This window comes from Petaurus breviceps, unplaced genomic scaffold (assembly GCF_028583685.1).
Source record: "Petaurus breviceps papuanus isolate PSGF00001 unplaced genomic scaffold, PetGlider_PUasm1.0 419, whole genome shotgun sequence".
Lineage (NCBI taxonomy): Eukaryota > Metazoa > Chordata > Mammalia > Diprotodontia > Petauridae > Petaurus > Petaurus breviceps.
In genome coordinates this window covers 4,153,438-4,181,402 of record NW_027186324.1, presented here as the reverse complement: position 1 = coordinate 4,181,402, position 27,965 = coordinate 4,153,438, and the positions used below count along the sequence as shown (strand labels likewise).

The 27,965-nt window shown below is 39.5% G+C and overlaps 1 protein-coding gene across 37 annotated transcripts in view; it reads right to left on the bottom strand.

Moving 5' to 3' along the window:
* Window positions 1-27,965, bottom strand: part of MAP4K4 (mitogen-activated protein kinase kinase kinase kinase 4) — a 273,822-nt gene that overhangs the window by 71,909 nt on the left and 173,948 nt on the right. For all 37 annotated transcript variants that reach the window (XM_069100536.1, XM_069100527.1, XM_069100530.1 and 34 more), the window contains exons 4-9: window positions 24,461-24,586; window positions 22,054-22,164; window positions 8,389-8,479; window positions 6,461-6,591; window positions 4,577-4,631; window positions 1,963-2,041 (exon numbers count right to left, since the gene is read on the bottom strand). In XM_069100536.1, coding sequence (XP_068956637.1) covers window positions 1,963-2,041; window positions 4,577-4,631; window positions 6,461-6,591; window positions 8,389-8,479; window positions 22,054-22,164; window positions 24,461-24,586 — 593 coding nt within the window. The remainder of the gene's footprint in view (window positions 1-1,962; window positions 2,042-4,576; window positions 4,632-6,460; window positions 6,592-8,388; window positions 8,480-22,053; window positions 22,165-24,460; window positions 24,587-27,965) is intronic.

Sequence of the window (27,965 nt, the reverse complement as noted above, 5' to 3'; positions counted from 1 at the left end):
CCCATGGTGGGGTCAAGACCCACAGTTTAACAAGTGCTGAAGGGGTTGAGAGTGGAAAAAAAAAAGTTTAAGAGGTCCTATTTTAGAGGAAGGAGGCCCAAAATCAAGGATATTTTAGATCTTCAAATCATTTTCCTAAAACGGCTGAAATGCCAATTCAGTCCCAGAGTGGAATTTCGGGACATTCTGGCTCGCTGCTGTTTTCAGTTAGCTGACCAATGGTTCTAAAACTCAAAGGGATGTACACGTCTTAAGAACCAAACAGGAATAGAAACCTCTGAGATTATGTGCTCTTGGAAAAACAAGTGTTCCAAAAGGGGAAGGAGGGAGGAAAAAAGGTTGATGCAGTCAACTTCAAGTTATTTGAAGTCTACTGTAGCTAAGGATGAGACATGAGAGCAAGAAAAACAAGGGGAAAGGACAATTTTCAGTTCCCAATAAAAAATAAAATTAGAAATTTTTGACCAAAAATGTAAAGGGCAGAGTGGAGACACACAAAGAGAAAACAGAGAATCGGGGGGAGGAAGGGAAGAAGGCAAACACAGGCACACAAGGAATATGTTTATAAGCTGGGAACCTAAAGTTAGTTGAAAGAGGAAGAGGAAGAGGAAGAGTACACAGAAGTCTATCGAGACACCTTACTAGACCTAAGAGGCCAGACAGTATTGTGACAATTGTTTGTGACGACAGGTTGCCACAGGTATTTAAGATAGGAAACCCAGTCAGGAATATAAATAATAGGTAACATGTATAGAGTGCTTTCAGGTTTGGAAAGTGTCTTACATGTGATGTATCTCATTTGTGATCCTCACAACACTGTGATGTAGGTATTTTATAGAACAGGAAACTGAGGCTAAGAACCATTAAGTGACTGGTCCAGGGTAATTAGAGTTCTATCCACTGTACCATCTAGCCACAATACTAGAATGGAAAGTTAATGACAGAGACATCCACCAATCTAAAGAGTTATCTTGGAGCTTGAAGGATGGAAATCCTCAAGTGTGCAGAGAGAACAGGACTGGATTAAAATTCAGGGTTTTGTTGTTTTAAATGCCAAAGTAATATCTTCAAGGACCCAAAGCAAAGGTGCAAAGCAGCGTCATCAGAAACTCAGGTGAGTGTAGTTTTAGAAGAGCAGAAAAGGCACATGGGGAGGGAGATAAATTCAAGAAGTTCAAATACTTGAGGAATCAAAGGACAAAGGGAAATGGAGACAGGGATTACTGAAGGACAAGCCTGAAAGAGAGTCGAGAGGAAAGGAAATGATAGGGAGAATTTCTCTTATAAAGGTTAGGCCATGGCATGACAAACAACTGCTTTCCTTCACTAAAGCTAAAGTAACACTTGGCTGTGCTTTGGAATTCTAAAGGCCGTTACTGAAGGTCAACCCACTCCCCTGATATGTTTGGGTCAAAAACCAGCAAGCAATTGATACAGCCAATTGTGGGAGGAAAAACATTGCACTGTTGATGGATTTTCCTCATCTGGCAAGAAGTACGTGCTTAATTTCAGTCCTTTATAATAATTACAGTAAAAGCTCTCATTAATTTAAAAGGCTCCTTTCCACTGAGGGACTAAAAGTCTGTGACACTGTCCTTTAATGTAATGGATTTTTAAAATCCATTTTGCACTTAGTCATAGTCCACTAAATTTAAGTTTGGGGCTCTCGCATACTTTGTCATCGTAACATAATGTTCCACTGTGAACAGAATATTGTTTCTTTTTTTTTGCTATGTCATGTTTCAAAGACCTGATTTTTCGAGAAGCAATGGTTTCCAAAACAAAACAAAAATCAATTCACCTTTCATTTAGTGTTCTGGATCACAGTCTCAAATACTATTCAAGTAAAGCTAAGATCCAGCTTCTGTGGTTTAAATCAAATGAGAAACCAGAAACCATTTCTGAAGGCAAAACTACAAAAACAAACAAAATGAAAACAAAAGGCAAATGTCTACAACTTACCATTTCTTTGACTTTAGCCGAGGAGGAGGGTTCCGGGGAATCAGGAAAAGCGCTCTCATTGGATGCATGTCACAGAGAGCTGGTTGGAAGACAGAGAGAGCAAACAACTGTGAAAGCATGAAGCTTCTCATCATTTTCATCATGATCTGTTTGGTTCGTTTATAAATCAAATTTCCTCTGGTTATAAAAGGTTTATAAACTACTTTGATTCATTAAAAAACAGGGCAGTTGCCTTGTTCACCACATTCTGATCTGACTGGTATATTTCAGAATAAATCTGCTTGAAATCTTACTAATGGAAAACAAATCTTAATACCTAAATTTCCTTTAAAAATAACAAGTCACTAAAACAAGTACAATAAGAGTAAAGAGGCAGTTGTTCTCTCAAAATCAGACATGGACATTTTTTCACCAATCGTACCAATTATACTATTTATGGGAAATTTAGCACAGGGGTTAATGACTTACACAAGGTCTTAAAGAGTACAGGATTTTAGAAATATCAATATGTAAAATTTTAAAAAGAAGGTTAATTACCTGGTTGAAGTTACCACTTTTAACATGTCATGTGACTTCTAAGACCTTAGATGAAAAGGACCATCCAAAAGATGCAGGAATATTTCATTTATAATCACTAGTTGAGAATATGAGCCTACCAAGCCACTCTTGACAGTCCTTCTCTTCCCCCAAAGGGAAAATTAAGAATTCTCAATATTATTACTACTGACTTAAAATATATTTACTGTGTCTTTCCCCTAAAAGCATGTACATGATCTCATTTTTTTTCTTTTTTTTTTTTTTTGAGGGGGAAAGGCAAGGCAATTGGGGTTAAATGACTTGCCCAAGATCACACAGCCAGTAAGTGCCAAGTGTCTGGCTCCAGATTTGAACTCAGGTCCTCCTGATTCCAGGGTCAGTGCTCTATTCACTGCTCCACCTAGCTACCCCTCATTTTTTTAATGACTGTCCTGTGACTCAGATCAGAAAGGTTATGGAGGGACACACAGGACAGACTTTTTTCCTCCTACAATAATCTTAGTTGACCAGTATATTTACAACTGCTCTGCTACCACTGTATCTTACCAAGTCTCCCAGTCTCCTTAGCAAGATCTTTATGAACCTCCAGCACCATCTGCTACATGAGACCTGTCCTGATCCCCTCCCTAGCACCATCCCTCCCCAAAATCATGTTGCATTTATTTTGAATGTACTTTACTCATATTCATGTTGTGTTATTCCCAAAACAGAACTCTACATCCTTGAGCACAGAGACTTTCATTTTTCTTAACCCAGTACCCGACACTGTCACAGGCACTTAACAAACGCCTGACTGTTTATTGATTCCACATCTCATCCCTGTTGTGGGAGTGTACTCCCCCTTCTATGTGCTTTCTCTTGGTGACCTCACCAACTCCTACGAATTCCATTATCAAAGGACTCTCAAATATTCTCTCCTTCTTCTTTAGGGACCTATCCTGAGCAAAACTGTTAAGCAGGTGAAGTTTACCTGCTATGTAGCTGATTGCATCAACAATTCAAGGGCCTTTCTTGATCCCTCAGTTTTTCCACTACCCTCTAAAATCACTTCCTTTTATTCTGTATATATCTGGCATTTATTGTTCACTCTTTTTCAGTCGCATCTAACTCTTTGTGACCCCATTCGTTTTCTTGGTAGAGATACTGGAGAGGCTTGCCATTTCATTTCACAGATGAGAAAACCGAAGCAAAGAGGTTTAACTGACTTGCTTGGGGTCATATAGCTACTAAGTGTCTGAAGCCAGACTTGAACTCAGGTCTTCCTGACCCTATGCCCCAGCAGTCTATCCACTACACCAACTGCCCCAACATCATGTATTTAGTTAATGGCAAATGTATTGTATCTCCCCAGTACAACATAAGATTCTTTAGGGCAGAGACTGCCTTGGTTTTTATGCTTGCATCCCCAGCACCTAGTACATCACCTGCCAAAAGGACATGTTATTAATAAAAGCTTTTTGTTTGGTCGGTTGATGGAAAAATTAAAGAGAGAGACTAGGGCTTTTTTCTGCTTTTCTTCCATCTCTAAACCTTTTCCTGAGTCAACTGTCAAATTTCTATTGCTAATTTAACTTAATCCAAAAGAGAAGTAAGTAGATTTAAAGAAAAGAAGAAAATTACAAAGGAGAGGAAGTATCTTTTTCTCCCTGAAGATAAGTTTTCTCATATTAACAAGTCATGCACAATCTATAAAAGTCATTATTGTAGCATATTTCAAAATTTCAGCAAATATTAATTTTAAACTTAAAAAATCAGTGTCAATATTTAAACTTAGAATGGTTTCCGCCACCACATATCAACAGCACTTAAAAACAAACAGAGATCCTAAGATCTCTCCCCTTCAATGAAAAGGTCAGCACCAGAAATAGATGTCAAATATTCTTATTATATCTGAAACATCACAGCAATTACCATCCTCTCACTAAAATGCTTTGTCAGTGATATCCCTGTCAACACAGCTGTTTCTTTTTTTAAAACCTCATGGCTAGGTTTAGATTACAGTCAGTCACTTCTATGCTATACATTTCAGTCTTAAATTAGTGTCTTTGCAAAAATGAAGGAAAAAAAAACCACTTACGGGGAGCACCTTCTGCCATTTCAATAGCTGTAATGCCACAGGACCAAAGGTCACTCTGCAAAAGAGGACAGACAGTGTGTTAGCAGATACCTTGGGAAAATGGGGCCCCCATTCATTCATTATTGATAATTCAGACAGAGATGGAAAGATACTGAAAGAGGGTTTGCTAAGCAAAACAGATAAGATGTTTGTATTTTAATTCCCTCACTGTGTGACCTTGGATAAATTATTTAACCTCTCTTAGCCTCAGTTTCCTAATCTACAAAATGAGGATAATTATACTTTACAACCAAACTTGCAGGATTATTATGAGGTAAATACTTTGTAAACTTTAAAGTCACATACAAATGAGAAATCACTGCTACTTTCATTTTTGTACACTATAAATGCTAATTTCGTACTTCATTAGATATAAAAAAACAAAAACAATGCATCTAAGTGATGCTTTCACTTATGAATTGAGCTTAGTTTAGTCCAAGAGAAAGGGCTAGTTCATAGTGAGTTAAATCAAAGTGTTCCAAATGAACATCCTCAATTATGATAAATATTAAAATCAAACTACAGATTCAGATAGTCTGAAAAAGAAATTTAAGGCTAGGGTTACCACTGTAACTCTGTTATATGGCTTCTTAACCACATCGATGCAAATTAAGAAAAAAAGTTTAAAGTTATTTCATATTATGTAATAATTGTGATAAGTAGAGTCCACAAAATCATTGGTAATTTGTCATAACTCTAGGTTAGGCTCAATTTTTATGACAATGAGAACTAACTAAGCAAATGAGAGCATAAACAAAATTACAGGTAAGTGTTTAACCTACTTAGAAAACTTTTCAAACCATATTTGTCACAAATGTTAGCATTAAAAAAGGTACAAATGATTTTTATTCATTCTCTCATTGGTTCAAATGAGAATATATTATATCTACATATATATATATACACATATACACATTCAATAAATATATATATAATTTATATTCTCACTAGAGCCAATGAGAATATGTGCAAGTGAATACACACTCATTTAATCCAATGAGAGAATGAATAAAAATCAAATACACACTCACACATATGCACAAAGCTCTTTGAAAAGTTTTATTTTAGCAAAAAATATTAGCTGTTATTTTTACTTATTTGTTGTACTTCTATTTGAACCTTTACTTGACAAAACTTTAACCTGCATGTGGATTAAATAATTGTCAGTTCATATACATTACACCTCCTGGTAGCCATGAGAACATATACTACAATATAATACAGTTCTGAGAGACAGATGTCAGCTAAACTCTGTGAACTATGTATGCTTCCATACCAAAATGGTTTAAATAAGGGCAGGCTGAATCTACTATTATGCTTGTAAACTACTCAAGCTAGCTAACAGACATGAGGACTCATTAGAACAGTGACTTTACCTGGACCCTGTATTATCCATTCAAGTCTCTAGAGGTCACTATAACTTTAACAAATATATGAAAACAAAAGCTGTAAAAGTAATACACGTTAATAATACTCACAAGTTATATACAGATGAAACTGCCCCATTGGCCCTGCCTGTTTTTTCACCTGCCTATATGTTCATCTTTGATTTACAAAGGATAGCAGTTACCAAAGGCACACTAACCTTTAATGGTCCTCTTCATTAGGAGGACTATTTGTCCATAAGCTCCTCTGGAGCCAAAATATCTTTTGAGAATATAACATGCCTGATGTAAGACAGACAGTATATATGCCATTAAAAACACCTCATTTTATTTATTACCAAATTTAAATCTACATCATTTATATGCGCCCTACCAGATAGAAAACAATTCAAGCACAAAACACATGAAGTAAATGACGATCAGCAACGAGAGGGATCACCAATAAGCAAGGATCACTTACTCTGTAATCGTAAGTCGCATCAGGATTCTCATCACAGGCAATGACCTCAGGAGCCATCCAATAGGGCGTTCCGATGAAAGTGTTCCTTCGTCCAACTGTCCTGTCCAGCTGAGCGCTAACACCGAAATCCACTGGAGATGGGGAGGAGAGGGAGCACTCAATCAATCGACTGACAAGAACTTATGGAGAACCTGCTATATGCCAAACCCTACAGAAGGTATTAAGCCTACTAAGATAAAAATGCAATTGTTGCTGACCTCAAGGACTCTATGGGACAGACAATATGTCCACAAAATAGAATAAAGGTAAAGAAAACCAAATATCTCAGACAAATGTCAGGAGGATACGTACTCCCTTGAAGTAAAATGACATTTTAAAACACTTTTCAAGTTCTTCCCAGAAAAGGTGTTTCCCAGGATTTGAAATCCTCATACAAAGCAAACCCAAAACTATACGATAATTTTGTTCTGGAAGATCTTTATTTTAAGAGAATTTCTGGGAATTCTCTGGCAGACAAGACCACAACACAAGACAAGTTCCTGGCCGAAGACATGACCACAAGAACTTGATTTAGCCTCTCACACACTTGACAAACATAGGGAAAGGGACAAAAACTTTTAGGCAAAAAACTTAAACTAGAAAGAAGGGTGGAATTGTGTTACTCTGTATGGGGAAAAACAACCCAAATCTCAAAATACACAAAATTTACCTCCTATCGCCTTGGCTCTCGTGGTGTTTACATCTGAGTTTTTATAGCATGGCTTTTACAATCAATTTATAAAACTACCTCACGTCCATGCTGATTTTCATGGTCAGAGTGAGGTTTAAAGGTAAATCTGGAGAATCTGGGTAGACTTATGGGCATCTAACTCACCCTGGTTCCTAGACTAATCAGGCAATTGCTGACATTATCACTAAAATCCCACAGGCCTATCTGGGTGTGGGTAGCACCCCACGAACTAGATCACCTGACCAATGACTATAGGTACAAGCCTAGATAACCACACAGTTGAGACATGGGTCATTGACAGGGCTATCCTCACCTAGGGCAATGGAAAATCCAGCAAAGAAAAGCTAAGCCATTTTACAAAGGAACTAATGAATCAATATATGCTAAGCAATGACTATACACTTAGAGCTTCAAGGTTATGAGGGGCAACAACCCATTCTTAGCTTGGAGAAAATTTTGCTACTGAAGAGATCAATACGAAAAGGTAGTCAGTCATATGAAATGAAATTCAGTGCATGAGAAGGGTATTGCAAGAATACTATTACTTATAATTAAGGACTTTGTTTTTGACAGCCAAGGCACAGGACCAGTTTTAAACAAACATTAAACAAAAACCTTATTGAAGGAAAAATGATTGTGCAAATAAAATAATTTCAGGAATAAAATACTTCTGAGAGAAGTTAATGTAACAAATAAGCCAGGAAGAAGCAGTCTCTGGGCTTTAATGAAGAAAATCACACAGCACTGGTCAGTAATGAACTCTGGCCCACAGTTTACAAGTGAAGCATGGCGCCCTGAAACGATCAGAACTTGAAGGGAAAATGAAAAATTTTGGAAGACTTTTTAGAAATACAGCTTTGGAGGACTTCAATATAAAATGTCACTGAAACTTCACTAGCTTCAGGTTGACTGTATTATGTGAGAGAAAGGTGGACAGCTGTGGAAGTTTAAAATGTTCTATCAGCAGCTACTGCATCAATGGGCAGGCAGTCTCTGCTAACAACCTTAATTAGCCTGGCTTCCACATTCTCAAGGAGGAAATTCAGACAGAGTCTTGATCCACTCCCCTATAAGCAGTCCACATACAAAAAATCCAAGATACCCTAATATTCCCTAGAAACAAGACTGGGAAGAAAAATCATTGCTTACTCCAAGCATATGTAAGCATCATGCAGCATAACCAAGTTTTATTACTTACCAAGTTTCACCTCCGCATTTTCTGTCAGCAGTACATTCTGACCCTTGATATCACGGTGAATCACATGGTGGGCATGAAGATGTGCCAATCCCTAGAGAAGGAAGGAAAATGTGGGTATTTTAGACATATTCGTTGAAGTCGCTCACATGGAGAAGGCTGATCAGGGGAAGTCACCTTCCTGAACAAAAAGTTTTCTTTGGACCAGCCACTTTTGTAGAATCCCCCATTAGGCACATGCAATGAGAGTCTTAGAGAATGAGAGTTGTTGCAATATACAGGCCTGGAAACGATCACAATAACTGACCTTTATGTAGTGCACTTTGCAAATATTACGTTATTTTAACCTCACAGAATCCCTGTGAGATAATAGGTGCTATTATTATCCCCATTTTACAGATGAGGAATCAGAGGTCCAAGTTAAGCCACTTGCTCAGGAACACAGAGATAATAAGTGTCTGGGGGTGGAATTTGAATTCAGGTCCTTCTGACTCCAGGTCCAGCGCTCTATCTGCTGGCTAACCCAGCTTCCTTCTCAGGTATATACACCACTACCAATTCCCTTCACTGCACCTAGAAAACACACACACACAGATACAGTAGGGCTCAACATCTGTGCATCATCAGCACTTTCAGGCTATGGCTTTAAGACATTTTCAATCACTATGAAAATTTTCACAGCAATAAATTTGAGCTGTTTATATGCAGGGTGTTTCCTTTCCCACGCTGAATGTCAGTTCTTCAGCGGATGACCACATGTGTGTATATGAACTAGATTCATCCCAGGGGAGTAAGTGAGGCTGGGGTTTTAAGTCCATTCTTTGGACAACAGCAAGTTCTCCCCCTGCATGCTGACAAACCAAAGGCTCTCTTCTGCTCAATCTCACCCTTCCCACCTCCCCACCCCCACCCCCAGCATTCAATGCCACTGCTGGCAAAAGGACCTCGCATGAACATACAACATCTCTCTTCCCTGGGAAAATAAACCTACTGGGTCCTGGCCTTGAGTCTGGGCTTTTGCCCAAAGGCCTGTGCCTCATAAGGGATGGTGCAAGAAGGAAAACATATGTTGCATTCAAATGGGCCTCTGAGAGACTCTGGGGATCACTGATGGCGGATGGAGGCGAAAGGAAAAAACCACATCTTTGCCAGTCACTGCCCTGAGTTCTACTAATCTTCAAGGTTGACCCTACATGAAGCGAAGCTACATTTTGTCCCAACAAAATACAGAGATTTCAGCTTAACTTTAGAAACTATCAATGTAGAAATAACAGGGGTGTGTGTGTGTGTGTGTGTGTGTGAATCTGTGTGTCTGTGTGTGTGTCTGTATGTGTGCAGATTTACAGCTGCAGGAGCTGCTTTGGAACACTAATTTTTCTAAAACAAGGGCTTTTAAAACAATCCATTATTATTTTGCCTCTGAAACAGAATAGGGCCTATTTGGGGTCTCTTGTTTGTTTTTCTGTTACACAACAAAGCATAAACTAGGGGAAAAAAAACACTTTCAAAAGTACTACAGCCTCATCAAGACAGTTCTTTCTCTGAGTGTGTGGCGCACACACACACACACACACACTGTCTCACTCACTCCCCCCCCCCCCATTTCCACTGGCACAAATCCTATTTCCATTGACCCAGCTCATTTCTACTCCCCAAACTCCAAAATAACCTCAGCAAACAAATTCTCGTTTCTTCACAGGTAAATGAAACCTACATGATAATAATCATAATTAACAATAAACTTTTTGATATCTCAGATCTGAAGAACACTGTGCATGTGTATGTGCCTGCATGGGGGCATGTACGGGTCATCTTATTGTCTGCTAGAACATAAGTTAAGAAATAGCTTACACTTACTTTCCTGGACAAAAACTAAAGCAGCCCGAATTGGGTCACTCTTACCCGTGAAAAGAAAATGAAACGGACATTATATACCATAATTCTTCAATATATTCAATGTTAAACCAATATTTAGTGTTATCTGAGGAAAAGAACCGGCTTCTTGCATAATGCCGGGATTTCTCTTGTATAGTCTTCCCATGCCAACACCAGTCAGTGCGCCTACGTATGAACTGGGGGAGTGAGAGGATTTCCAGCTTTATTTACTACTCATCGCTAAGTGCGTAAACAACACACTTAACATCGTGAAGTCTTTCTTCTGGAAAGACCGTGTCAAGCCTCTGTTCACCATCCCTGAAATGTTTCAAGTCAAAATACCCCTTGCGTGTATTTTGTGTGAACCATCTCCTTGACGGGATTATAAATTCCTTAAGAACAAGGATTGTCTTCACTTTTACACCCGCATCACTAATAATCAGAAAAATGTACTTTCATGAGTCCTGATTAAGTGTTTCTTCGTTCTCATTCATTCATTCTCTCATTTTAAAAGCAGAGCAACTGCACTTGCACTTTGAGCAGCAGTATTTGTTGTTGTTCAATCATTTTCCGGTCACCTTCAACTTTTCACAACTCCATTTAAGATTTTCTTGGCAAAGATACTGGAGAAGTTTACCATTTCCTTATCTAGATCATTTTTACAGATGAGGAAACTGAGGCAAACAGGATTAAGTGAGTTGCCCAGGGTCACACAGCTGGCAGATCTGAACGCACAAAGATGAGTCTTCCTCGACTCTAGGCCCAGAATTTAATCCACTGTGCCATCTATCTCAGTAGCAGCATAGTAGAATAGGAAGAGAAATAGATTTCACATCAGCAGTTAAGGGTTCAAATCCTAGCTCTGCTACTTGTGCTTGCAAAGCCTTGAAGTTCTATAAATAAACTATTAAAGCCTAAAATTGCACTAAGACTTTTAGAACGCCCTAAATCAATGCTAACTATCATCCTCTTCATCATCTGATCATCCCTCAAAGAGTCAACTGCTTGGAAGGAGGGGGCTTTGTAAACCTTAAAGCACAGGGTTGATGAAATTAATTACCACCTTCCAAGTCACTAATAACCTTTCTGACCAGAAACATTAAAGAAAATACAGCCCTGGGTGGCTAGGTGGCGCAGCGAATGGAGCGCCGTCCCTGGAGTCAGGAAGACCTGACTTCAAATCCGGCCTCAGACACTTAACACAAAAATTAGCCGTGTGACCTTGGGCAACTCACTTAACCCCAAATGTCCTCCAAAAAGGAAAAACAAAACAAAACTGTCCCTTATCTCAAGGACCTCAAATTCTGGGTGTCTAGGTGGAATAGTAAATAGAGCACCGGCTCTGGAGTCAGGAGGACCTGAATTCAAATCCGGCCTCAGACACTTAACACTTACTAGCTGTGTAACCTTGGGCAAGTCACTTAACCCCAATGGCCATCTAAAGGGCAAAAAAAAAAAAAAAAATCTGTCCACAGCAGAGATTCTGGTAAGCTCCTTTATAAATAAAGCACAAACCACTGAAAAGGCTCTCCCAGGGTAACTGGACTTTATTTCAATTCAACAAATACATCCACTATGTGGGAAAAGTTTTGCAGTTGGTGGTACAAAGATGAAAAAGTAGCATCATCCCTGTACTCCAGGAGTTTATAATCTACTAAGGGAACAAAATACATATGCAGCGATGATCAAATGTAATATATTACTTCTAATAATAAAAGTCAGAATATAAATAACTTGGTACGGTTAAGTTAGTGTGAGAAATATAGTGAATTCTTTTAGTTGTTGGGAGTAGGCTAGAAAATATTAGAGAAAGCTTCATGGAAACTAAATTGTGCCTTAAAAGATAAGGAAACCCCTAAGCAAAAGAGGTAAGATCTAATTCTGGAATATCAAGCATCTGTCCCCATATACAGGTTTGAGGCTTTCTCTGCAAACAATACACAGGGGTCACCGATTCTGCCTTTTCCTAAGGAAAATCTTAATTACACCCTATTATTCAATGGTACCCTAAAAAATTCTATGCTCCTGAAAATTTTTAAAAACTATGCCCCGAGAAGCAAGGGTGTGGTATAGAGCCAATGAAAATTTGTTAGTAGCATTCATAAGGGAAGACAATTAAAATACCATTAAGATTAAATATGTATTTAAAAATTCCAATTAATGTGCTAGATGTTAATGCAGATATTTTAGATTGTTTCCTGCCAGATCAGAGGCTGTAAAATCATGTCAGTTCTCTCAAAATGCTTCCAATTGGGCTATGCAAGCTCAAATGCCTGCTGAATCCGTACATTTGTTTTTAAAACAGTTCATTCTTAATTAAGGCAAATAAACCACATCACACATACCATGTATGAAGATTTTCTTTGCATCTATACAAACTTAGTCTTGAACTTCTACCACCACACAACTCAGTTCAAATCTGACCTTAGGCCAGATGCCTCCCTGATGTCCAGGTGCCCTGCACCTAACTCCATCCCCATTCTTAGTATCTTTTCTCTGAAATCACCTCCCATTTATACTATCTAAAAAAAAGCCTATGTCCAGTAGCTGTTTGCATCCTGTCTCCTCATTAGAAGGTGAATTCCTAGATGAATGGGACCTTGATTTTGCCTTTTTTTTCAAGTGCCCCCTCTTCACGCGGTAGCAGTGACCCTGAGCAGGTCACAGGACCTTTGAGTAATGTGCCAGGTCATAAGACTAGAGGCTGAAGAGAAGATGTCAACCTGAAAAGCAGTTTTCTCACCTGGGACTTCCCTGTATTAATTAATTAATAAATAAATAAATGAAATCACAGGCCCAGTCTCCTATCACTGTGTGTGCATACACACACATACTTACACATACACACATACTTACACATACATACATGCATACACACATACCTCTATGGATGTATGTGGAAATATATGTATATTACATCTTTATTATATGTGATATATCATATACAACCTATAAATATATGTGTGAAAATATACAGAGATACATTCAGATGCATCATATGTGTGTTTGTGTGTCCCTGTTATCGTTCAGTCATATCCAATTCTTTGTGACCCTATTTTGGGGCTTTCTTGGCAAAAATAATGGAGTGGTTTGCCCCTTCTCTAGCTCACTGTACAGAGTACATTGAGGCAAACACGGTTAAGTGACTTGCCCAGGGTCACACAACTACTAAGTGTCTGAGCTCAGATTTGAACTCAGGGAGATGAATCTTCCTGACTTCAGGCCCAGTGAGCTGCATGCTGTACCACCTAACTGCTCGTTTTCTATACATGCATACATACACACATATGCATATATGCATGTATATATGTGAACATGCAAGGTACAACATGCATGTGTGTACTTGTGTATGTACATGCACACACACATAGACATATATGCTTATATACATTGAATATATATAATAGACAGATAAATACAGATATGTAGGGCACAGGGCAGCTATGTGATACAGTGCATAGAGAACCAGGCCTAGAGGCAGGAAGTCTCACTTTCCTGAGTTCAAATCTGGCCTCACAGACACTTGCTAGCTATGTGACCCTAGATAAGTCACTTAAGTTCAAGCATGGAATTCCTATTACCATTACAGGCCTAGGTGAGGTTGAGCTATCGGCCAGACAAGTCAAACTAATGATGAAAACTGGACAATAACCTAAGAAAGAATATACTGTGGCCGTTGTACCCATTGCTGAATACATCAGTGAAAGAGATATATTGAGGTCTGACCCTGAATTTACCAGAAGGAAGACAGGAATTAATGTAGTTTTAGTGGGAAAAATAAAGACGAACCCAATCACTTTACCTGAACCTTCTGAAGTAATTACTTTAAAGCAGTATCGTGTGCTAGGTGGCCAAGATGGAATTACCAACATTATAAAGGAGAATGTTGAAGCAGGAGTGTTAGTCCCTATAACCCCAAGATGGAATAATCCTTTCTGGCCAGTAAGAAAATCAGACGGGACACGGAGAATGACCGTGGATTATAGACAATTGAATAAGGTGACTCCTCCTTTGTAGGCTGCTGTTCCAGATGCCATCACCTTAATAGAAAGGATCCAGAAATATGATGGCCTTGGTAGGCAGTGACTGATTTGGTCAATGCTTTTTTCACCATCCCAATAGACTCTGAAGAATGGGACCAGTTTGCTTTCACTTGGCAGGGCAGACAAGATATTTTCACCCGCCTGCCACAAGGATATCTGCATAGCCCCACTATTTCCCATAGGACAGTGGCCAAACATGTGGATGAATTAGAGCTGCCTGGTGTACAGCTTACCCACGACATAGATGATATGATGATACACGGTAAAAATGTAAAACAAATGGAGAAGAGGAGTTTGACACTTCTGATTGAACATAAGGAAAGCAAAGGGCGAGAAATTAAACCCTGCAAAGATTCAAGGACTAGCCCAAAACGTAAAATTTGGGGGAATACAATGGAATAAGGGGCTGCGAGAGATTCTTCTGCAAGTCCAACAAGAGACTCAGGATTTTCCCATCCTTATCAATAAGAAAAAAGACCAAAAGTTTAGAGTATTATTTGGATATTGGCGACATCACATACCACATCTGAGACAGATTTTGAAACCCTTATATAAAGTTACCAGGAAGAAATATGGATTTGATTGGGGACTTGAGCAGAGTAAACTTTTGAGGAAGCCAAAGCTTCTATACAATTGGTTCTAGATTTGTGGCCTATGCAGAACGGTCCAGTGGAATTACAAGCGACCGTACGGGAAGACTATGCCAACTGGAGTTCATGGCAGAAACAACAAAGCCGAAATGTACCTTTAGGGTTTTGGTCCAGGAGACGTCCTTCACCTGGAGTGCAATATACACATTTTGAAAAGCAACTGTCAGCTGCATATTGGGCTTTGGGAGAGACTGAACAACGGACTCTGGACCATGAAGTGACATTCAGGCTTGGAATCCCGATTATGACCTGGGTAATGAGTACCCCAGCTTCTCCCAGAATTGGACATGGCCAGGAGACCAGCATAATTAAATAGAAGTGGAATATTCAAAACAGAGCTAAAACAGGCTAAAGTGGAGTTTTCGCCCTCTATGAATCTATAGCTAATACTGATAGAGAGGGACATGATACATCCCCTGAACCAAGGCAACAGTTGGTACAGTCCTTGGTAAGATGGAATGATGGATATGATGGACTAACTGAAGAACAGGAGACACACGCATGGTTTACTGATGGGACAGCAAAGCATTTGGGCTATAAATGACATTGCAAAGCAGCAGCTACAACCCATGTTTAGAAGGACTTTGGAAAGTACTGGGATAGGCAGAAGTAGTCAAAATGCTGAACTTATGGCGGTACATCAAGCCATCAAAACAGAACAAGCAGGACAGTGTCATACATTCACTGATTCATGGGCAGTAGCTAATGACTTAGCTACACGGATGCCTGTGTGGAAAAATTAAAATTGGGAAATTCATGATAAACAAATCTGAGGCAAAGAATTGTGGGAAGATATATGGGACATGTCTTTGGTTACTGATTGGTCAGTTTTCCATGGAGATGCTCACGTGGCCCTCACCACGCCAGAATGTGAGTACAATGCACATGCTGATCGACTAGTGAAGACTGCTACTGAACATACCGTCCCTACTTTGACAAAAACTGATGATCCGGTATTAGCGAAACGGTCCACCAAATAGCCGGCCTTTTAGGTGTCCAGGCCACAACTGGTGGGTGCTAGATTGAGGTATTAGTATCTCTCATTCACTGTTAAAGCAGATAGCAGAAGAATGTCATATATGTCAACTGGAAAAGGAATGCTCTGTTCCTTGAGTAGTAACTGGGGAGATGACAAGGGGACAAGTCCCTGCCCAAATCTAGCAAATAGATTATACTGGTCCCCTACCCCTACTCTACTTTTTGGAGAAGGGTCTTTTGCCCCTTACCCCAAGATAAAGGATGCAAATTTATATGTACTTGTGTGGACCCCTATTCAGTTATACTAGTAGCTTGTCCTTATCAGAATGCAACCCAGAAAAACACCTGTAAAACTCTAGATCTCATTAGTCTATATTATGGAACCCCAATGCAGATTCAAAGTGACAATGGGTCACATTTCAAAGGTAATGAAATGAAGGGATAGTATATTAAACAAAATAGAATGGATATATCATATTCCATATTATCCACAAGCATCTGGGTTAAATTAAGGAAGTAAAGTTCTAATAATTCGTATCAACATTGGAAAGATAATTTGGTCATTGCTTTACGTAATTTGAATAACAGACCATTGGGAGAAAGTACGCCTCTAGCCAGAATGATGTCCCCAAATCTGCAAATTAGAAAACAGCAGACACATAAGATCTCAAATATTGAGTACTAGACTGTGAGGCAAGATGTCCCAGCACCATGTCCAGGAACACCTGGTTTGGCAGGATACGATTTACATTATTTAGGAAACTTTTGGTTGCATAGAAAAGAAATAAGAAACATCTCTCCTGGGATATATAGGATAATCCCTAAAAATAATTTTGGACAGATATTACCTAAATAAGGTTTAGCAGCTCAAGGTATACCTGTATTGGCTGGAGTAATGGATTCTAATTATCAAGGAGAAATTATTATGATATTGCAAAATTTGGGTGAAGAACCATACAGTTTTGTAAAAATGAAACAATAGTTCAAGTGATTATTATTCCTTGTGAAACAATACCCCTTATGAAAACCGACTCTCCTTCTGAAATAACTAACAGAGGAAGTGAAGAGCTTGGTTCTACTCTACCTGCAGATGCCTGATAGTTTAAGCCAGATGTCATCCCCTGTCCATGATGTGATGCACTGCCTCTGGACCTGATATCAACCAAGTACTACATGACAGCCAAAGAACTGACCTTTCAAATGGGACCTCCTAGACCTGGCGTTGACCAGGCTCTGGATGACAGCTAAAGAACTGACCTCTAGAATGGGACCTCTTGGGGCAGGGACAGCTCTATGTCCAATTTCCATTTGAATTAGCTTTGGAGATGAGACTTTTGCCCTTTACCCCAAGATTTTGAGCCCCATTCGATCAAGGGGGGAAGGATGGGGTGCTTGTGCCCAAGCCCCCACCCTAAGCTATTTTTTATGTGCAAAGTTTTCCTATTATTCCTGTTACGTTGTTGCAAAATTCTGTTGACACCAGTTTTTCCACCAGTTATCCCTAAATTCTCATTTATTGTTCATGTATTTTTGCTATGTAAAAGACATGAAAGATCTTGGGGTCAAATGTAATGGGAATGGGAATCTGAAGGTCTTCCCTGCCCCTTAACAGATCTAGGGGAGTCTAAAGAGCTTCCCTGCTTTGAGCGTAAACTCTGCCCCCTAATAGGCTGAATGTAATTACATGGAGCCTGTGGTGGGAGGAATTTGCTGAAGGGAAGTAGAGCCCACAGGAAACTGGGAGCCAGAGCCAGAGAGATGGTGGGAGAGAGAGGAGCTCAGGCAAGGAGACAGAGAGGTTTGTGAGTAAATATGATCGAATATTGGTTTGTGGGAAGGCTGAAGGAGGCTGTGGCTCTCAGTGTTATTATGGCTTCTTAATATCTTTGGTACTATAATGGAATTGGCCTACTGGTTTTAGGATTGGGTTTTCTGGTGTCTAAATAAATGCTTCAGTTCTGTCCTCTATATGGAGAGTCTGGTATATTTTGCAATCAAACGTCATGTGGTATTTATAGTCACAGTCTTTATCATGATTATGGGCACTGAAAATATTGTACTGCTGCTACAGCTACATATTGTACCACCTAGCTACCCATCTTCTATACATACATACGCATGCATGTATGTGTACATGTGAACATGCAAGGTACAACATGGATTGTGTACTTGCATATATACATGCCTACACATAGACATGTATGCTTATATACATTTCCATGGATAAGAATATGTAATAGGCACAAAGATGACATAGATGTGTAGGGCTCAGGGCCCCCATGTGCTACAGTGCACAGAGAGCCAGGTCTAGCGGTAGGAAGACTCATCTCCCTGAGTTCAAATCTGTCCTCAGTCACTTACTAGTTGTATGACCCTAGATAAGTCACCTAACTGTTGCAGTTTCTTCATCTGTAAATTGGAGGTTCTATAGTAAAAAATGGAAAACAACTTTTCCTCATCAGTGATACTTTGTCAGTATCAGCTAATACATAGCAAACTATCCCAGGGTTAGTACCAAGCTCACAGCACTGACTTTTCTGGCTAAACAAAGAACTGAGGAACCTTTAGAAAGTCACTTAAAAGTAAAGACTCCAGAGGAAACAGCTCGTTACGATTAAGATAACTTGGTGAAGGTAACTCCAGGTTTTCCCCTCATGTTTTAATCTGCATATATTTGAAAGCACAACATATTAACATTGTGCCAACAAGCGTCTGTCCTAACATCTACGCCAGCATCTCCACAGGGACATTACTCTGGCTTAGCCACAGTGTGACTCCTGAAGTCAAGTATTTATTGGTAAATGCTAAGAAAATGCCAGAAGTTAAAGTCCACATGGTGAGAAGTGACTAAAAAGGATAAAGAAAGTCCAGCTCTACTAGACATCTTCATTTCCTACCTCACCACATCCAACGTGGGATGTCACCCTTCTTCTTCTTCTTTTTTGTTTTTTTGCAGAGGGGAAGGCAGGGCAATTGGAGTTAAGTGACTTGCCCAAGGTCACACAGCTAGTAAGTGATAAGTATCTGAGGCTGGATTTGAACTCAGGTCCTCCTGACTCCAGGGCTGGTGCTCTATTCACTGTACCACCTAGCCGCCCCGGATCTCACTCTTCTATCCCTCAAAACAAAGAATGAAGAGAGGCTTCCCTACTCTTCAAGAGGCCTTCCTAGTATCTCCTTTTCTCTGAATACAAGAGATCTGGGACAAAGTGTTAACATCTCTTGGTGCCCCAGATCCAAGCTAGTAAGAAACAAAGAGTTCTTTGCTACGCAGAAAGAATCACAGATATGGACTCGGTGAAAAAGGAGAGGGAGTGAGGTAGGGGAAGACAAAATGGGGGGAGGAAGGAAAGAGAGGAAGAGAAGGAGAAGGGAAGGGGGAGGGTAAAGTGATAAAAGAAAATGAAAACAGGGAAGCGCAGAACAATATAGAAAGAGCATCGGGGAGAAGAGACAAAGTGACTCCAGCTGAGATACATTTTTCATGTAGAAAGTCTTAAGAATCTTCTGAATACACCATTGGCAGTGGTGCTGTTACCAAAGGTGGCATTACCTGCGATGCCACAACAGCTACTTAGAAACCCAGTCTACAAGTAGAAGCCAGTTTCCATTGAGCTATAAACATAAGGAAGCACTCAGAACTTTTCCACATTAACATTGCAACATGTTGAACAGTCAACAGAGAAGCTTGCATTGCCATGTGATAATTGCCATATTGAAAGTCAGTGTTGCAGAACCATGAACATTGATTTTTAATCCTTAAAATGGGTTCCCATGAAAACAATTGTTGAGGATTATTTTTCATCTTTTTGGTTTTAGTTTGAGCTCCAAAGGCAAAACCACTATAATAATACAAAAAAGTAGAGATCTATACTGGCAGCTTTAGGGATATATCTGAAAAAGTAAGTGTGTGGGGCAGAGATGAGAGAAGCATAAGTAAACCAATCCATCAGCGCACATTGATTAAATGCCTTGTGTGCCAGTGTAATAGTAATTGAATTTAAAGATCCCCCTGTATTGGCTTGGTTTTCAGATTGATTGTGTTAAAACCCAGAGCTTGTGAATCCCACTTGTGGGATGGACTTGTTGACTTGAAAAGAGAGGGATGAACTGGGAGGAGCTGGTGACATGAATTTTAGAGAGACACAAGCAGAGAGAGAGGCAGAAGAGTTTTTTTTGGAAGCAGCATCTTGGAGGCAGAGAGAGACAGAGGATTGCTGAGGGCTAGTTCGAACTGCTGAGGACTTTTGAGAGCTGCCAAGGACTGAGGAGACATGGCTGTTATGCTGGTACTTTGTCTGTCTGTTTTGAGGTTGTTTTGCCAGATGTGTCCACTGGTGAAAGACAGTCCTGTTGTTGCAGAAGTCTTGGAACCTTGCTGTTGGTTCATAAGCCCTGAAGAAGGATTTTCTTGTTGTATGTTTACAGAAATCCTGGAAGAGGGTTTTGCTAATGTTTTCAGGGGTCCTAGGACTGTTCTGCAGACAGAGAATGAATTAATGAAGACACTGGCAATGTATCTTGTGGCCTTGCTAAGCTTTGTCTCCCCAGGAACAAAGATTGCTGAGAACTTGCCTGGGGTCAAGATGAAGAAAAGACCCCTCTTTGGGTATTAAATGCTGTGCTTAAGCTTGTTGTAACTCTGGGGTAGATGGCCTATTCAGTTGTAATCCAAGGGTGGGAAACTTCTGACTTTTTTGTGTGCTCTGTGATTAAACAAATGAATGTACTTTACTTATGATTAGAAACTAATCTCCATTGGAGAAGAGGGGCTTTGTGATGGACTAAATGAATGCACTGCCCAGGGGTGGGGTAGTACTTGGAGATTATTGAATTAGACTTGGTGAATGCTGTATTTTGAATGATGCTATATTTTGATCCTCTCTGTTCTTAATTTGTCACTGAATAAAATGGAGAGCAGCTATGCTGGTATTTTGAACCTTGGGAAGTTGCCTTGGCTTGGCATTATATTACTTGGGACAGGGACAGCTCTACATCCAATTTCAGCAGCAAGTAGCCACGGAAGAAGAGACCTTCGCCCCTTACCCCAAGATTTTGGGGCCCCATTTGTTCGGGGGGGGGGGGGGGGGGGGGAATGACGGGGAGCTTGTGCTCAAGCCCCACCCTAAAATATTGTTTTCTGTGTTTATTGTGTGCTATCCTTGTTATACTGTTGCGAAATTCTGCTGACGCCAGTTATTCCTGATGTATTTTTGCCAAGTAAGGGACATGAAAGATCTTGGGGCCGAATGTAAGGGTTATGGGATTTAAAGATCTTCCATGCCCCATTCGACTTGCTGACGTAGCAGGAAGGGGTGGGGCAAGAGGAAGCGGAAGCCAAGCTAGAGTTCCTGTAGTGATAGACAGTGGCGGTGACAGCGGCGGCAGCAGCAGCCGAGGCAGTGCGGTGGTAGTGGTAGCGGCCGAGGTGGAGGTGGAGGAGCGAACCCCTTTTTGAGCCAGCCAGAATTTCTGCTAAGGACTCCTGCTGAGGACTGCCAGGGGCCGGAGCTGCTAAGAGCACGCTTCCTGGATGCTGAGTACTTGCTGTGAGTAGGGAGAGGAGGACCTTTGCCTGAGGTAGCCTGTTCTGTTTTAAAGGCTTGAGAATGTGGGTGCATTCTACTTTATCTACCTGTGCCAATTTCATAACTACTCTCATGGCTTTGACTTTCTGGTTTGGGGACTCAGTCATTTGGTGTTTTAATAAATGTTCTTGCTTTATCCCCCATATAGAGAGCCTGGTATATTTTGTGATTAATAACCACATCAGCATATTTATAATTGCTATAGGCATTGTGAATATTGCATTGCTGATACAGCCAGGTTCTACAAAAAGTTAGTTTTCAAAAATCCATTTGCACATTTTTTGTAAACCTAATTTGCCATTATCAATACAATGATACATCTTTGACTATCAAAGTAAAAACCTTTTAAGAGACATTTTTATTAATATTCTTCTTTTGATTCTAACTCAATTTCTACTAAGCCCAATTTAATTTCTTTTAGGTCAAGGTGTCTGATAATCTGTAAGGAAGCATTCTACACATTGATACTGCCACCACACAACCCATAAGCACAGGAATAATTTTGATATACTGCAAGTTGCTTCCTTTACTCACTCTCAGAATCTCTCTGGAGATGTAAGCAATCCAGTCTTCTTTCAGTGTGTTCCCTTTGGTGTTCTTCACAAGGTCTGTAATGGATCCTGCCCCACAGAATTCCATCACCAGCTAAAGGACAAACAGACATATATGTAAGTGATACAAAGCCACAGTCACCAAAGACAGCAATCAGATTCTGGCCTATGGCTTTCAATACAGCAAAGGACAAAAAAGCCATACAAAAAACAGCTGCCTCCCTCTCTTCCCCTCTCCCCAGAACCTGCTAAAAGAGCTACACATGTAATTCTCAAGGTTTCCAAAGTAGACGGCCCATTTTCATCATCTGATTAATTCACTGTATAGTCTGAGATCAAGGAGATCTGGCTTTCCACGGGAGATTTCACAGGAATACTAACACTGCTCATCACATCACTTAAGTGATCACACTTTGGCACCCACCCTACAGTTTCTCTCATCTAATGAGGTAGTGAAGACAGCATGCCAATTTGCATCTTCAATGTCCAATTACCAGGACTCTGTCTGCTGCCCCATTTCCCAAATACACATTCAAAGATCAAAAGCATTCAAATATTTCCCACTTTCACACCTATCAACAACCTCTTATTTAGTCTCAATAACAAGCTACCAAATACATTATTAGAAGGAAGCGAGGGGACCTCTAAAGGCAATGAATTCATTAGGTTGTAAATACAAACGCATCCAGCTCTCTCATACTTTTTATACTACCTAAAACTAATTATTCCTTTAACACATGCTTAGCTAAACACAGAGCATAGGATTAGTCCCTCTTCTTAAAAAGTATTTTATTTTGGCCATTAACTAGTTCTTGTATCCTGACCTAGCTTGGGAATGGATAGAAATGTTACTTTTAAATGGCAGATAATATGTGTGTGCGTGTGTGTGTGCACACACACAAGCGTACACATACACACACTCACTCTTGTACTCACAGACTTCACATTCCTAGCAATATTGAATATTCATGGCAAAAACAAAATTTGACTCAATTAGATTATTATTATTGTTAAATCAAGTAAATTCTAGATGACCCAAAATGATCAAGGAATAGCAATTCTGATGAATTTACAACATAACTGAAAATTAACCAGAAAAACATTCTAGTGTCTGCCATTGTTGATAAAAAGGCTACTTTTCTGCCTCAGTAAATTCTGTATGTTCTTTGATAATTTAACTATCTGTACTTTTGTCAGTGACCTAAGTTCAAATCCAGTCTCAGACACTCACTAACTATAGGACTCTGGGCAAGTTACTTAATATCTGTTGTCTCGGTTTCCTCATCTGTAAAATGGGAGTGATAATAGCTCCCAACTCCTAAGGTTGTTGTGAGGATCAAATGGGATAATAATTGTAAAGCACATAGTAGGTACTATATAAATGTTAGCTATTTTTTATTCCTTGGCACCATTCTGATCATTTACTCTCAGGTAAAAGACTGATCTGAATTAATGTAGTGTTTTTCCTTCCACATCATGACTTTCCCCATCATAGGTTTCAATATACTGTGGGTTGGCACAAGAAATTAAATGGAAATTTTGGGGGAGCTTTACAGAAGCTGCAGATGACATATGCAAAGGCCAGCAGATAATACAGAAGTTTAGAAACTCTGAAATACATAAAATATATGTATAGTGTTACATGAAATCAACACTTTATCTCTTAATACAACAATTCAGATGTCTTTTCTGGTATTGGGAGGGGCAAAAAATTTTACACAGATTTTTCAGATCAACAAGGATGCTGCCCCCTAACCCTGCTGATGTGGAAGGGATAACTGTATATTGATGCCCGACTATCCCCGTCAAAGTTGTTGATTAGTTGGCTGTTTGTCTTTTTGTAAAACTAAATCCCAAATATGGAAGATGCTTTCTCCCCAGCTACTCAGGAAAAGACTTGGGGGGGGGGGGGGGGGGGAATCCAATTAAATTTACCTAGGTAAAGTTTTTACTACACTGCTTTAAAATTTCCAGGTGTATGAATTTCTTGCTTCTTTGTTGTACCCTCTAAAATGTGTCACTGTATCTAAAATGTGTCATCTGTAAGAGTTTGGATCATTATGCACAAAATCTGAGCCTAAAATTTAAAATGCACACACATACTGATTACAGATTCAAGCAAATTAGTCAATGCATCTTATTACTTCCAGGAAAATTTGTGAAACTTTCATATACATTCATTTATGGCACATCCTCTCCTCAGTTATGTGCCTTCCCAATTCCTTTTCCCCTCGTCCAGGACTTTTCCTCTCTATGGCTTTCCTTTGGTGTTCTTCACAAGGTCTGTAAATGGGTACCACCCCACAGAATTCCATCACCAGCTAAAGGACAAATTCTCAAAATATGACACGAGTAAGGGTAAAATCATGCTTTGGGAAACCTTTGCTTACCCATAGTTGGTCATCATGTCCTGGAGGACTCTTCTTAATAAAAGCACCATAGTATGTTGCAATATTTCTATGATGAGAGTATTTTTTCAGCATATTTATCTCCAGTTTGATTTCTTCCTCTTCATCCTTTAGGGGAAAAAAAATGGAAAATACATGTCTCAAAGGATGCATATTATTCCACTTTACCCCACATAAAGGAAACGAAGCAAAGGAAAAACAAAGTTCTAGGTCCCTTTAACAACAAGAGAGATATACGTGCCCTTATTCTTTTGCCAAGAATGTAGTCTAAGTAGCAATACATAAATCACAAAGGATAAATATCAATCTGCAAAGTATACTGTATGGAACACTACTGTCCTTTACACCATTCCGCACCTCAGTTTCTTCATCTACAAAAACAAAAGGGGTCTCTGAAACCCTTAATGACTTTAGAAATCCACGGATCTTCTGATCTGAACTGTGGCTCAAGAAAAAAAGCACTTTTTCCTTAAGAGTGTATTTATGGACAACAAGATCAGTGACTTAACATACTCTAGTCATCCAGAGTAAAAGATCCCTTCAGAGGTATCTTGAGAGATTAATACAATAAATAGGAGAAATGAGGCTACAGTATGTACTTTCAGTAAAGATCTACTAACTCAGAAAAAAACAACCACCACCACTTGCTGTTTCATATCATCAGAACACTCCTTGAGCCTCTTGAGAAAGCGTTGTTAGATTAAGAGTCTTTCTTAGCTTTATTCAAATCTGTTGCTTGCTCAAGGATAGGCAAGTATAAGAAAGAAACACAAAACACGGGAAGGAGAAGAGAGACTGCCTAGCAGGCTAAAAAGGAAGCCTAGATACATTTGCTATTAAAGACAGTTAGAAGATCCTCATTTCCTTCCTCTTTCCATATAAAGACCCTTTGTAAAGAGGCAGTACTTCACCATCTTGGGTGTTCTGTTCTTCTGTCAGAGATTCTTAAATCTTTTTTGGGGGCATGGACCCCACCCTACCCCACTCCATCCAACCTCTGGCAATCCAGCAAGGCTGATGGACCCCTTCTGAGAGGAATGAATGGTTTTTAAAATAACTGAAGGAAATGCGAAATTTCAGTGAAAGGATAGTTAAAATGGAAAATGTTGTTTCTTTCCTATTCAAGTCCATGAACCTCAGAAATCTACTCATGGGCAGAACTAAGGGTGAGAAAGATAAAGCATTAAAAGTTTACTGTGTGCCAGGCACTGTGCTGAGAGAAATGGCAAGTCAGGATAAGAGCTCCTCCTCCCTTAACATGAAATCAGACAACAAACTGTAAGATAAAGAAGAAATGAATGAATAAGTATGATCAATGTAAGTCTCCGGGCTCTCTGGAAAAAGATTCCTACTTCAAAATGTTTTCCATCTTTGATACTTAAGGACGGAATTTCAGAAAAGACATAATGATAGGGTCCATGAGAATCTCCCCACTTCCTGCTTCCTTACACAAATAACACTGATACACTCTACCCATCCACAGCCAAAGAGCCCTCCTCCCAACTTTGTTGTTTATTTCCCCCTCTCATTCAGGAAGGGAGAGGCTGAGGAAGGGATAAGAGAACTTTTGCTATCTGAGCCCTCTTTTGGTTAAACCTATCTCACTCCTAACACCAAATATAGATTCACTGACCTGAGAGAAGGTAAGATTTAAAAGAGAACTGTAACTTTCAGCTTCAGTGAATGCCACTGTCAATTAAACACTTTGAAGAATGACAGGAAATTAGCACTATAAGAAAGCTATGATTTGTAGCAGAGAGAACAAGAGAGAGCCTTGAGAGTCAGAAGACCCAGGCTCACCCCCCCGTTCTTGAACTTCCTAGTTGTAGGACTTCAGCCAAATTCTTTCCACTTTCCAGGCTTTGGTTTCATCTGTAAAATAAAGGGGCTAGACTACATGACTGATAACGTCCTTTTCAGCTATAACATTCTGTGATTTCCTATTTTAGATAAATAATGAAACCAAGAACATGTTTAATGATCTTGGAGCAGGCATATTCAGAATTTGGCTCTCGAGTCACACACATCTCTCTGTATCAGGTAAGTCTTAGTCTCTGAATATATTTTAAGAGATTCAATACAGCATGCAGTTCCAGATACATAACTGAATACTACTAGTAGAAGTCATTCATACATGGCCTCTTATGTCACCCTTTAACACTAAGAAGATAGCTAGGTGGTACACAGGACTCTCGAGTCAGGAAGACTGAGTCCAAATCCAGACTCAGGCACTTTACCCTGGATAAATCACAAACCTCTGTGCCTCAGTTTCCTACTCTGAAAAACCAAGACAATAATGGCACCTACCTCCCAAAGCAAATATTTATGAAATGCTTTGTAAACCTTAAAAGCCTAAGCTGCATGAAAACCATACGGGCACACTCATTTCTCACTGCCATATAAACAGTCCAAGATTAAACCAAGAAGCAACTAACAGAAGTCAATCATTTCTGACAGGTAGAGTAAAAAAACATTTGTAATATTGTAATAATACAAATAAATGGACATTTTATGCCGTATCATGTCGCTGATGTTGAATCTGACTAACATTCTAGGATATGTTTCTGTTTTTAAATGTTGGGACCTGATTTCAAGAAGTGTAATTTTTTTAAGCCTTTTTAAGAAAAAGTATACCTGGCATTTTCAGGTCTTTTCATAGTCATTTAAATTACTTATTATTAGTTTTTAAAAGAATATCAATCATGTCTTCCAAGCCTTATAATTTAGCTAGGTGCTTCCGGTATTGTTATTTACAAATAAGGAAAAGGGGGATGAAAAAGTTAACTGATTTGCCCAAAAAAGGTAACAGCTGGGAAGGGGCAGAATTGGAACCTGAGATTTAAAGTCCCTGTCTCTATCTGTTACACCAGGACTATTTAATATACAAATCCGCTACAAAATACATAACAATAATCTGTTTAACTTCATTCCACCAATAGAGAAACTGGGGCAAGAGAAAGTAAAAATAAAACCTGTCCACTGTCCCTAGCATAATCAAAAAAGGTAACTCATTACAATATTCCTACTTCTTTTTCTGCTGCTTATATACTTTCACATTCACACAAAGGGTGCTGCAGGCTAAGAATGACCACAAACTGTTGGCACAGTGTGATGGTAGAGTGAGTTACCTCCTGACTCACCACAATCTACCACCTGGGTATTCTTCATGAGCCTTCTGGCCAAAAACTGACATGAACTTGCCCAACCGATCTTGTGGGGTCTAAGCGATCCCCAGGAAAAAATCAGCATGTGACTTCAGCCGTAAACAAACACATGTTGGAAAAGAGTGATGATACTCCTGTGGCACGGATCACACTTTATTGTGTCTAGTTCTATGGCAAGGAAAAAAAACCAAATAATCCATTTACCACAACTGAGCTGCTAATTGAATAAGAAATCAGCTCAAATTTGTCTCACTCCTTCTATAAAATCAGTAAACTTAAAAGGATCCAGTGACTTAAGACCACACAAATGTTTTTAAAAAGAA